Raw genomic sequence first — 12,396 nt, 5'->3', positions numbered from 1 at the left:
ACGTCATCTTCGTTCTATCTTTTGATTGAGCGCCCCATTTTCATTTACTTACCAGGTCTATGAGAAAGGGTGCTGCCATTCCACCAAGTCGAGCCACTGTGTTCACCATTCCATACCCGAGAGTCCTATATTTATCAATAAATTCACAATGGTCATGTTACAAGAATAAAATATTTCCACGCGGATCAAATCTGCCTTAACCTCTCTAAACATTTGCTTTTCATTTCTGTCAGATAAAAAAATAATGTTTCTTCAAATATGTGACTCATGGTCTCAAAACGGTTTTATGTCGGGATGATTCAGATAGGTCGTCGTCGTCGTCTTCTTCTTCTTCTTCTTCTTCTTCTTCTTCTTCTTCTTCTTCTTCTTCGTCTTCTTCTTTTTCTTCTTCTTTTTCTTCTTCTTTTTCTTCTTCTTTTTCTTCTTCTTCTTCTTCTTCTTCTTCTTCTTCTTCTTTCTTCTTCTTCTTCTTCTTCTTCTTCTTCTTCTTCTTCTTCTTCTTCTTCTTCTTCTTCTCTTCTTCTTCTTCTTCTTCTTCCTCCTCCTCTCTCCTCCTCCTCCTCCTCTCTCTTCCTTCTTCTTCTTCTCTCTTCTTCTTCTTCTTCTTCTTCTTCTTCTTCTTCTTCTTCTTCTTCTTTCTTCTTCTTCTTCTTCTTCTTCTTCTTCTTCTTCATCTTCTTCTTCTTCTTCTTCTTCTTCTTCTTCTTCTTCTTCTTCTTCTTCTTCTTCTTCTTCTTCTTCTTTCTTCTTCTCTTCTTCTTCTTCTTCTTCTTCTTTTTCTTCTTCTTTTTCTTCTTCTTCTTCTTCTTCTTCTTCTTCTTCTTCTTCTTCTTCTTCTTCTTCTTCTTCTTCTTCTTCTTCTTCTTCTCCTTTCAGCTTATCACGTATTTTGCAGTGTTGCGATAATGGATGCGACATCTCCATGTATCTCGTTTTCAGAGCATCATCTTCCTCCTCAAGGCCCAATTCTTTTATATCGTCATTTACCCTATCCCACCATCCAGTCTTTGGGGCGTCCCTTTTTCTCTTTCCCGTTAATTGTATATCCAATTCTTTCTTTCCCACGTACCTACTCGCCCTCTCGTCACTTAACACGTCCGAACCATTTCAAGCTTTCTTCTCCCATCTTTATTAATACATTCTTCACTTCCATCAACCTTCGAATTCGTTCATTTATCGATTTATCTTTTCTTGTCCCGCCAAGTGACATCAACATCCTCAACATCCTCACTTCTGCCACCTCAACTTCTTTATCTCGTTCTTTGTTATAGCAGCTGTCTCTAATCCATACAACATTGCTTAACCTGAACCTGAAATTAAAAATTCAAATAAAAGCCAAACTGACCAAAAAATACAAAATGTTGGTTTTTAGCGTTCTAAAATTCTGTATTCATTTTCCTCAATAAAACATATAAACACAACTCAAGTCCGATATTTTTGGTTATAAATTCGATTTTCAGTATCTTAGTCATCCCGACATAAAACCGTTTGGAGATGATGGGTTACATACAATGTGTACATATATACAGGTCTGCAATCCTAACCTACTTATGGGCCTATTTTAACATGGTATTCATGGAAAATATTTTGAGTCATTTTTTAAAGATTGCCATTACAACAATGCGCCCATAATAAATTGGAGTCAAATTTCTCCTTTTTTACAAAAAAGTGCGACTGTGCTGTAACGGATGATGGCGTCTTCCTGGAATTTCACAACAAAAAACTTGAATAGAGATGGAAAACTATGGAAAAACTAGATGTTTCTATCATTTATAGTATTTAAGCTATTTTAATTTTTTTAAATCTGGTAATAATTAAAAACACCCAGTATAATATTCAGCAATATCAGACTTCGGTTGTGTTGACATTTGTATTCATTCTCCTCATTCAATAACAAGCGACCCCGTTTAAAATTCAGAAATATCAGACTTGAGTTGTATCGACGTGCATTTATTTACAGGTCTGATAACCCAAATCCTATTGGGCTCATTGGTGTAATGGAAATCTCTCTCCCCCCCCCACCCAAATAATGATGACGCAAAACATTGTCCATTACAACAATGTTAAACTAGGACCATAAATGGCTTCGAATGTCAAATCTTGATTTATGTACGCGTCGTTTGGATTCAATAGTCTGATGTCATTTCGCCCAGCAACGGCGGCCATCGTGGTTCTAAACAAAGAAAATTGGTACTTTTTATTCTTCGTGCTGGCTAGAACTTTTCATATGTCTTGTGATCAGAATGTGTAAAAGTCAAAACATGATCAGATTTATAATTTTTATTTCCTCTGGATATGCTTTTATGCTCGTCGGAGAAATATTTCATAAGGGCGTCCGCCATTATTCCGATGGTTTAGAGCCAGTTACTAAGTTACCTTGCGTCATTACGAGGGACGTGACGTTACGACTGTTGAAGCGTATTGTGTTCATATAGATAGAATGCGCTTGGCCAAGGAGTTCACAACATTGCCATCCGGAAGTATAACGGACCAACACACAAACTCTGTGTAATCATGAACTTTTATAATCTGGATAATACAGTTTAGTGAGAACAACTCACAAACGCGGATGGCAAAAACAATAACAAAGGCCTGAGTGACGTCATCTGCATACTATCTATATTATACTAATACGAACACAACCGACGTGTATATAATAATATATACAGATTCGACATCCGAACCCACTTATGGTCTTAGTTTAACATTATTCTAATGGACAATATTTTGGGTCATTTTTGTTTGTTTGTTGAGATTTCTATTACAACAATGAGCCGAAAAGGAATTGGATTATCATGGAGATAAAGATAAAGGGAGTAAATCTGACTCATGAATGAACAACACAAAACAAACGACGTTTCGTTTGCTTTGTGTTGTGTTGTTTATTCATGAGTCAGATTTACTCCCTTTATCTGTATTTCCATTTTATTGACTCATTTTTTTAGGCACCTCTATTTATTAATTGGGTTATCAGACCTGCAAATAGAGCAGTATAATTAGGTGCCCCAAACGTAAACAATAACAAGTTGCTAGTGATTTTCGTTAGAGACCGGAAAAATTTACGCACAATATCTTTATTTGAAGTAAATCGGGTGATTTTCCGTGAAGTTATGGTCAGATGTATGGGAAAGGTATCTAGCAACTTTTCTCAAATCTCATAATTTTTCAACCTGACTAGCTGTAAAAAAATTTTAGAAGTAAAGGTAAGCTTTGATATTTCCCGAAGATGTACAAAACGGGTTGATTTAATCATTTATGACAAGAACTCATTTTTGATTTTAAAAATTGACTTTCTAACTAAACATGGCAATATCTCAGTACAAACCTTTTCACCATCCGACTGATTACGTTATTTACTGTAAAAAAAATTGAGCTTAAAAGTGAGATTTTATATAGCGCAGTATCCACTAAACGTGCTCAAATCACTTTACAAGGGGTCCCTGGCCAACAGCAACACTTAACATGTAGGACGGGACATGACGCCTGTTAACGGCCAGGTACTCATTTTACACATGAATGCGGTGGGAGAATGTGAGTAAAGAGCCTTTTCCAAGGACTCAACTATGCGCCGAGCGAGCGAGGCTCGAACCCAGGAAGTTCCGATCCGAAAGCGAGTGTCATACCACAAGACCACATAGCCGCACTGCAGAACGCTGTAACATAACTGTGACCCTTCGCCTCAAAACGGTATTAAGCCGGGATGGTTAAGATGTTGAAAATTGAATTTATAGCCAGAAATATCAGACTTGTGTTGAGTTTGTATGTTTTATTGAGGAGAATGACAACCATATTTTAGGGTGCTAATGCCAACAATTTATATTTTTGACCTGTTTATGTTAATTCCGTTTTTAGGCATTTGGTTCGCTCCGACATAATACCGTTTTGAGACGATGGGGCACCGATATAACGATGTGGGTTATATTTAATACTGACCTGGTGACCGTCGGGTAGAATTCACTGACCCAGGTTGCGATGGCTGACCACGCTGCTGCTATACCCGTCTTGGAAAATATACTCAGCCCTGTGATCCACCCACCTCTGTTGTCGGCCGACACTGGAATTTTTATTTTTGAAAATGTGAGAAAAAAAGAGAATTTATATAGCGCGATATCCACTAAACGTGTTCAAAGCGCTTTATAAGGGGTTCCTGGCCAACAGCAACATTTAACATTTCGGATGGGACATAACGCCTGTTAGGCGATATCACATTTTATTTCGTACAGAGACAGCGCTGTTATCGGCCGGGTACTCATTTTACACCTGAGTACGGTGAGGGAATGTGAGTAATGAAGTCTCGTACACACAATTATGTAGAATACTGAGTTATTTCCTCTGTGCTTTCTTGGAAAGAAATCCATTTTTGTGTTGAGTACAGAAAAAAAAGAAAAAAAGGAGAGAACCCCCCCCCCCCCAAATTGAGCTTGAGCAATATCCACTAAAGGTGCTCACAGCGCTTTACAAAGGGTCCCAAATCAACAGCAACGCGTATCATGTACAACGGCATAAGACGCCTGATAATGTATTTTTTTCTCCTAAAGAGACAACGCCGTTAACGGCCAGTATTTACTCATTTTACACCTGAGTACGATGAGAGACTGTAAGTAAAGAGCTTCCCCCCCCCCCCTAAGGATTCAACTATGCGCCCAGCGAGGCTCAAACACAAGACCTTCCGACCCGAAAGCAAGTGTCATACCACAAGACCGCATTGTAGATAGAATGAAGATGACGTCACTCGGGTCTTTGTTATTGTTTTTTGCCATCCGCGTTTCTGAGTAAATCTCACTAACCTGGGGGAAGGGGGAGGCACAGAAAAAAATTCTCCACGGCACCCGGATCGATCTTGGTCCCTCTACGTGTGCAGCGAATGCTCAACCTGAGCTAACTTAACTCTCAAGTTAAAAAATAAACACAAAAAAAACCCAACAAAAAAAAAACCACAAACAAACAAAATAAAAAGAAACAAAACAAAAAACAAACAAACAAAAAAACAACAACAAATAAACAAAAAAACAAAACAAAACAAACAAACACACATAGATAAAGACAAATTATGTGAATGGTACTCACTAACGTAATAGACGATCAAACATCCACACGATGATACGGCTCCGGTAACCAACATGGCAATGGCTGTCCATTTACGCCCAATTCTAAGGTATCGAGCATATCAAAAAAATATCTTATTAATTTGATGGTCTGCATGGTGTGGTAAAGAATATTGTTCTTATTTTTTGTTTTGTTTTAAAAAGTTATACCAATAGCCATCGTAAACTTATAGATAGAATCAAAGAGTGTGTAGGGTAACGTAGTTCCTAGAGCTCTCACTTCTCTTAACCGCAATGCTATTGTCGCGTACCAGGCGAGAGAGCGAGGTGGTTGTGCTCCGCGTGTATCAAGCGCGCTAGGCTTACTGATACAATGAAGAAAACACGAGTAGAAGACGGAAGATGCGTGGCTTCACCAAAAGCGGGAAGTGAGAGCTCTTGGTAACATAACAATCGTTACCTACACGCTCTTTGATAGAACGAAGATGACGTCACTCTGGTCTTTGTTATTGCTTTTTGCCATCCGCGTTTATAAGTAATGCTCACTAAACTGTATTGACCATACTATAAACGATCATGGTTACACAAACTTATGTGTGTTGGTCCGTTATACTTCCGGATGGCAATGTTATGAGCTTCTTATCCAAGCGTATACTATCTAAAGCCTGACACACAAAAAAAAAAAAATGACGTCAAAAGACAAATATTTGGCCACAAAAGAAAACAAATCGTGAGTTGTGTTCAATAGTTCAGCAAATGAAATAACTTGTTTCCTTGAGCTCTACTAACGACAACTCACCAGAAGCTACACAAACCTAGAAAATGATGTCAAACTGCAAGAGGGTTCTTGTGTCAGGCAATATGTTAACGATGGCTATGTTATACCGCGCTTGCAACATATTTAGGTCATTTCAGTGCCAATAAAAAAGATGAAATATTTTTTAAAAACATTTAGATTTACAATAAATTTAAAAAAAAATTAAAATAAAATTCCCTTTTTTCATCCCAAAGGGGAAATATATCTTTAGGATCTATTCCAATGGAAGACGGGAATAATCTAGACGTCAGCCGCAGTACAACGGCCAAAATGAAATAAAAAGAATACTAGAAAAAGTAAGACAAAGGGGACTGGTTCAAATCGGGAACAGTTGAAGATTCCGAGAGAGATTCCAAATGGCCGAATTGAGATTGTGATTTTGATAGATAAAACTCTGTACAGTTCATTAAATTACCCCAAATAAATAGAATACATGGAGAAATAGGACAACAATCATCGTCATTCGTATGTTAAGATATTGGTTATGTATAATGAAACAACTTAAGATGGTTGTTAAAATTCTGTGAGTTTATTTTTCGTGAATTCTTCAGCAAAAGGTAGGTTACATGAACATAGACAAAACGAAAAAGGAAGTAAACAATCATAGAGCTGAAGATACTCCACACACTAATTTTATATTCAACACTCAACATCGTAGAGGGCAGAGGTATAATTTTCCGTACTCTGGATATAACAAACATTTTAAAATTTGACCAGAAAAGTCGTCCTTCAAATATCAATCGATTTAAATGACCCTCATATTGGCAGTGTACAGCTGTACTTTGTTTGAGATCACCTAAAAGTCTCATCCAGACAGAGAAGCATAGGTCTCCACATAGAACAAAAAAACAATACTGAAATGTTTGCAAAACATTATATATTTAAAACAAAAAATACACAATACATAACAGAGAGATGATTTACAAGGAAAAAGAAATATTCTCCCGAAACTAGAACTATGCGTTTGACTGTTTCCCTCCCAGCCAAGGGTATCCGGCCAGGGTCAGGACAAAAACCAAGTCATCTTATTCCAAGACAAAGACAGAACTCAAGTTAGAAAACTGATATAGAGAGGATAGAAGACACAGTAAGTGACCTCTGTGTCTACTATGGGAGGTCAGGAACCGCACTAAGATATTGTTCATATACGAGTATATTTTACTTTTCTCGTGAGTTATGGAATATAACATCCTCGTTTTACTTGTTTTCTGTATCATCTTCATATAATCTTCTCAATGTGCGTTTTACATCTCTGATAAGTGTAAACGAGTCACCGTGATATATTGTCAGTTTCACATTTTGTAAAAAGAATATTTCATTGAAATAGCGCACCTCTATCGTAATCAACTTGCTCTGAGCATTTTTCATTATCTTTTTTTTTTAACATCTACAAATCGACTCAAATAGTTCGACATGCAAAGCTTTTTACAATTTTGAATGAAGACGTCAAATCTATTTTGTTATTGCAGCTGTCTCTAATCCATACAACATTGCTGTACCTGAAACTAAAAATTCAAATAAAAGCCAAACTGACCAAAAAATACAAAATGTTGGTTTTTAGCATTCTAAAATTCTATATTCATTTTCCTCAATAGAACATGTAGACCCTAAACACAACCCAAATCTGATATTTTTGGTTTTAAATTCGATTTTCAGTATCTCAGTCATCCCGGCATAATACCGTTTGGAGACGATGGGTTACATACAACGTGTATTTTTCACCAGGAGGACATCAGAATGTTACCTCAGTGTCCATCAGGACTACGAAAACGTGTGCAAAATGCCTTTCAATTATTCTCTTATCCCATTTTACTAAAGTTAAAGCACAGAGAAACAAACAAACAAAAAACACAAAACTAAAAAGCTTCAGTGTTCATATAGCACAATGACCATTGAAAGTCATCAAAGCGCTTTACACAGGGTCTTTAGCCAACAGTAACATTTAACATGTAGGACGAGACATAACGCCTGTTAGGCGATATTACAACATTTTTTCCCGACAGAGACAACGCTGTTAACGGCCAGGTACTCATTTTACACCTGCTGATCACAGTGAGAGAATCTGAGTTCAGATAAAAGAATTTACATATTAATATTATGGTAAAAAACCCCAACAAAAACCATACTTGTTGATGAAGTAAAAAGAAGAGATCTTCACTGGTAACGATACGATGGAAAATAAAAAGATGTTGAGATAGAGACTTCCTGATAATGCCGAGACACCAAAGGAAAACCCATAGTATACACAGGATAACATAAACCTGAAAGGAACAATGGGAAATTATTATCAAGTAGCAAACCTCCTACGCCTGTTAGGCGATATTACAACATTTTTTCCCGACAGAGACAACGCTGTTAACGGCCAGGTACTCATTTTAAACCTGCTGATCACAGTGAGATAATCTGAGTTAAGATAAAAGAGTTTGCATATTGTAAAAAAACAAAACAAACCCAACAAAAACCATACTTGTTGTTGAAGTAAAAAGTAGAGACGTTGACTGGTACCGATACGATGGAAAGTAAAAAGATGTTGAGATAGAGACTTCCTGATAATGCCGAGACACCAAAGGAAAACCCATAGTATACACAGGATAACATAAACCTGAAAGGAACAATGGGAAATTATTATCAAGTAGCAAACCTCCTACGCCTGTTAGGCGATATTACAACATTTTTTCCCGACAGAGACAACGCTGTTAACGGCCAGGTACTCATTTTAAACCTGCTGATCACAGTGAGATAATCTGAGTTAAGATAAAAGAGTTTGCATATTGTAAAAAAACAAAACAAACCCCAACAAAAACCATACTTGTTGTTGAAGTAAAAAGTAGAGACGTTGACTGGTACCGATACGATGGAAAGTAAAAAGATGTTGAGATAGAGACTTCCTGATAATGCCGAGACACCAAAGGAAAACCCATAGTATACACAGGATAACATAAACCTGAAAGGAACAATGGGAAATTATTATCAAGTAGCAAACCCCCTACGGCTATAATGTGGTCTAGTGGCATGACACTCGCTTTCAGATCGGAAGGTCCTGGGTTCGAACCTCGCAAACTCGGCGCATAGTTGAGTCCTTAGAAAGGGCTCTTTACTCACATTCTATCACCGTACCCAGGTATAAAATGAGTACTTGGCCGTTAACAGCGTTGTCAATGTCGAAATTTTTTTTGGGTAATATCGCCTAATAGGCGTCATATCTCGTTCTACATGTTACGTGCTGCTGTTGGTTAGGGACCCTTTGCAAAACGCTTTAAGCGCATTTAGTGGATATTGCGCTATATAAAAGCTCAGGTTTTTTTTTTTTACATCTTCGATGTAAACATGCACATCACGGTCTAAAGAATAACATAGAACAGAGTAAGATCAACTTCATTTATTTACTTAACAAACAGCCATATTATTGTGCGGCTATGTGGTCTAGTGGTATGACACTCGCTTTCGGATCGGAAGGTCCTGGGTTCGAGCCTCGCGCTCGGCGCATAGTTGAGTCCTTGGAAAAGACTCTTGACTCACATTCTCTCACCGTACTCAGTCGTAAAATGAGTACCTGGCCGTTAACAGCGTTGTCTTTGTCCGAAAAATTGTAATATCGCCTAACAGCCGTCATGTCATGTCCTACATGTTTAATGTTGCTGTTGACCAGGGGCCCATGTAAAGCGCTTTGAGCACATTTAGTGGATATTGCGTTATATAACAGCTCACTTTTCTTTCTTATTTGACCGAGGGAGCTTGCGTATCTAAAGGTTAGCACTTTTAGTTTTTTCCCTACGCTTCTCTCTCTCTCTCTCTCTCTCTCTCTCTCTCTCTCTCTCTCTCTCTCTCTCTCTTTCTCTCTCTTCTCCCTACCCCTCTCTCTGCTGTTTGTGGTTGTGTATTCGTGTGTGTGTGTATGTGTGTGCAAAAGGGTGAGTGTGTGTGTGTGTGAGAGAGAGAGAGAGAGAGAGAGAGAGAGAGAGAGAGAGAGAGAGAGGGAGGGGGGAGAGGCGGGGCACAGAGGAAATGCGGGTATACATGAATGTAATAAAAGAGACCAGGAAATGTTATGCGTCAGGTAAAATGCTTACAGCATCTGCCCGCCAGATGAATCCTAAAAAAGTACATAACTATACGTGACCCTAAACGGTTATATCTGATTTATAGAAGGAACGAGGTTGACATTACACAACTCTTCGGTTTTAACTGGACTGCCAGTTATTAGTAAATTATAGACACAACGAAAATAACGTCACTCAACTATTTGTTATTTCTTAGAAAGCCATAACTTTACGAAGGTCACGGTCCTAGTCCTTGTGTCAGGCCGTAGCTTTCGTTAACTTCTAGCCTACACTAGAACCGTGGCCTTCGTAAAGTTATGGCCTGATACTTAACAAAAAATGACGTCAAATGCCAGTCTTTTGCCACAAAAGAAAACAAATTCTGAGTTGTATTCAATAGTTCAACCAATGGGACCACTTGTGTCCATGAGCTCTACTAACGACAACTCACTAAGCGGTGCAAAAACCAAATAATGACGTCAAACTGCCAGTTCTTTTGGATTTCAGTGTCAGGCTATAACATAACGATGGCTACGGCCTGACACTGACCAAAAAATGACGCCAAAAGACAAGTCTTTGGACACAAAACAAAACAAATCGTGAGTTGTATTCAATTGTTCAACCTATAGATAGTATGCGCTTGGCTAAGAAGCTCATAACATTGCCATCCGGAAGTATAACGGACCAACACACAAAACTGTGTGTATCCATGAACGATTATAGTCTGGTTAATACAGTTCAGTGAGAATTACTCATAAACGCGGATGGCAAAAAATAGTAACAAAGACCGGAGTGACGTCAACTTCATTCTATCTATAGGATCACATGTTTCCTTGAACTCTACTAATAACAACTCACTAGACGCTGCAGAAAAAAAAGACGTAAGAGGGTCTTAGCGTGGCCTTCGTAAAGTTATGGCCTGATACTGACCAAAAAATGACGTCAAACTGCCAGTCTTTTGTCACAAAAGAAAACAAATCGTGAGTTGTATTCAATTGATGTCTCCTTGAACTCTACTAATGACAACTCACTAGACGCTGCTGAAAAAAAGACGTTAGAGGGTCTTAGTCCTAGTGTCAGGCCGTAGCCATCGTCAACTTCTCGCCTTCACTAGAACCCACTAGGACTTTTCTTTTGACCTAATTTTTTAGGTTTGTGCAGCGCATAGTGAGTTGTCGTTAGTAGTGCTCAAGGAAACAAGTGATTCCATTGGTTGAACTATTGAATACAATTCACGATGTGTTTTTTTTACGTCATTTTTTTGGTCAGTGTCTGGCTATAGATAGTATGCAGTTGACGTCACTCAGGTCTTTGTTATTGTTTTTTGCCATCCGCGTTTATGAGTAATGCTCACTTAACTGTATTAACCTGACTATAAACGTTAATGGATACACACAGGTTTGTGTGTTGGTCCGTTATACTTCCGGATGGCAATGTTGTGAGCTCCTTAGCCAAGTGCATACTATCTATAGTTAACGAAAGCAACGATCAACTGCAGCGACTGAAAACACGTTCGGAATTCGGAAATGCAAGATTGTAAGAATCGTATGATACCATTATTATCTGGTACGACTTACCAAACGTAACAGAAAGTCAGAGAAACCAAGACCTGTTTCTTCCCTTTAAACAAATCCAAATAAGTGTATTCTCTCCCCTTGAATCTGGATTCTTGTTCGTCTTTGTATATTTTCTGTGGACACATTGATCATCTGTTACTCAATACCAAGCGTATTTGTTAGAATATTGAAATTGACTAAAAATATTAAATCAAGGAGTATACTACTATTACTACTACTACTACTACTACTACTACTACTACTACTACTACTACTACTACTACTACTACTACTACTACTACTACTACTTCTACTACTACTACTATTACTACTATTACTACTACTACTACTACTACTACTACTACTACTACTACTACTACTACTACTACTACTTCTACTACTACTACTACTACTACTGCTGCTGCTACTACTACTACTACTACTACTACTACTACTACTACTACTACTACTACTACTAATAATAATAATGATAATAATAATAATAATAATGATGATGATGATGATGATGATGATGATGATGATGATGATGATGATGATGATGATGATGATGATGATGATGATAAGAATTATAAAATAATAACAATAATAATAATAATAATAATAATAATAATAATAATAATAATAATAATAATAATAATAATAATAATAATAATAATAATAATAATAATAATAATAATAATAATAATAATAATAATAATAATAATAATAATAAAAATAACAATAATAATGATAATTATAATAATAGTTCTTGGCACTGATATCGCGTATTTTCATCACTGTGCGATGCTCAATGCACGTTAGAAAATAAATATACAACAGTTACTTAATATATAAAACGTATACACCACAATGATATCGATAGCAGTAGTGTATTATAGCTTCGACCGACGAACCGACAATGAAATACACCATGCTGT

At 37.3% G+C, this 12,396-nt stretch overlaps 1 protein-coding gene across 3 annotated transcripts in view; it reads right to left on the bottom strand.

Moving 5' to 3' along the window:
* The window catches only part of LOC144975413 (solute carrier family 22 member 7-like), a 30,685-nt gene that overhangs the window by 2,459 nt on the left and 15,830 nt on the right, over positions 1–12,396 (bottom strand). The window contains exons 7-11 of one of the 3 annotated variants that reach the window (XM_078919454.1): positions 11,480–11,592; positions 8,330–8,464; positions 5,068–5,150; positions 3,934–4,054; positions 53–125 (exon numbers count right to left, since the gene is read on the bottom strand). In XM_078919454.1, coding sequence (XP_078775580.1) covers positions 53–125; positions 3,934–4,054; positions 5,068–5,150; positions 8,330–8,464; positions 11,480–11,592 — 525 coding nt within the window. Of the gene's footprint in view, positions 1–52; positions 126–831; positions 1,311–3,933; positions 4,055–5,067; positions 5,151–7,988; positions 8,124–8,329; positions 8,465–11,479; positions 11,593–12,396 lie in introns of those variants that run through there. The other 2 variants (XM_078919453.1, XM_078919456.1) reach the window with 2 other exon arrangements.

The sequence above is a fragment of the Berghia stephanieae genome, chromosome 6 (genome assembly GCF_034508935.2).
Source record: "Berghia stephanieae isolate SIO BIC M18660-M18661 chromosome 6, UCSD_Bste_1.3, whole genome shotgun sequence".
NCBI lineage: Eukaryota > Metazoa > Mollusca > Gastropoda > Nudibranchia > Aeolidiidae > Berghia > Berghia stephanieae.
This window is presented reverse-complemented; position numbering and strand designations above follow the sequence as displayed.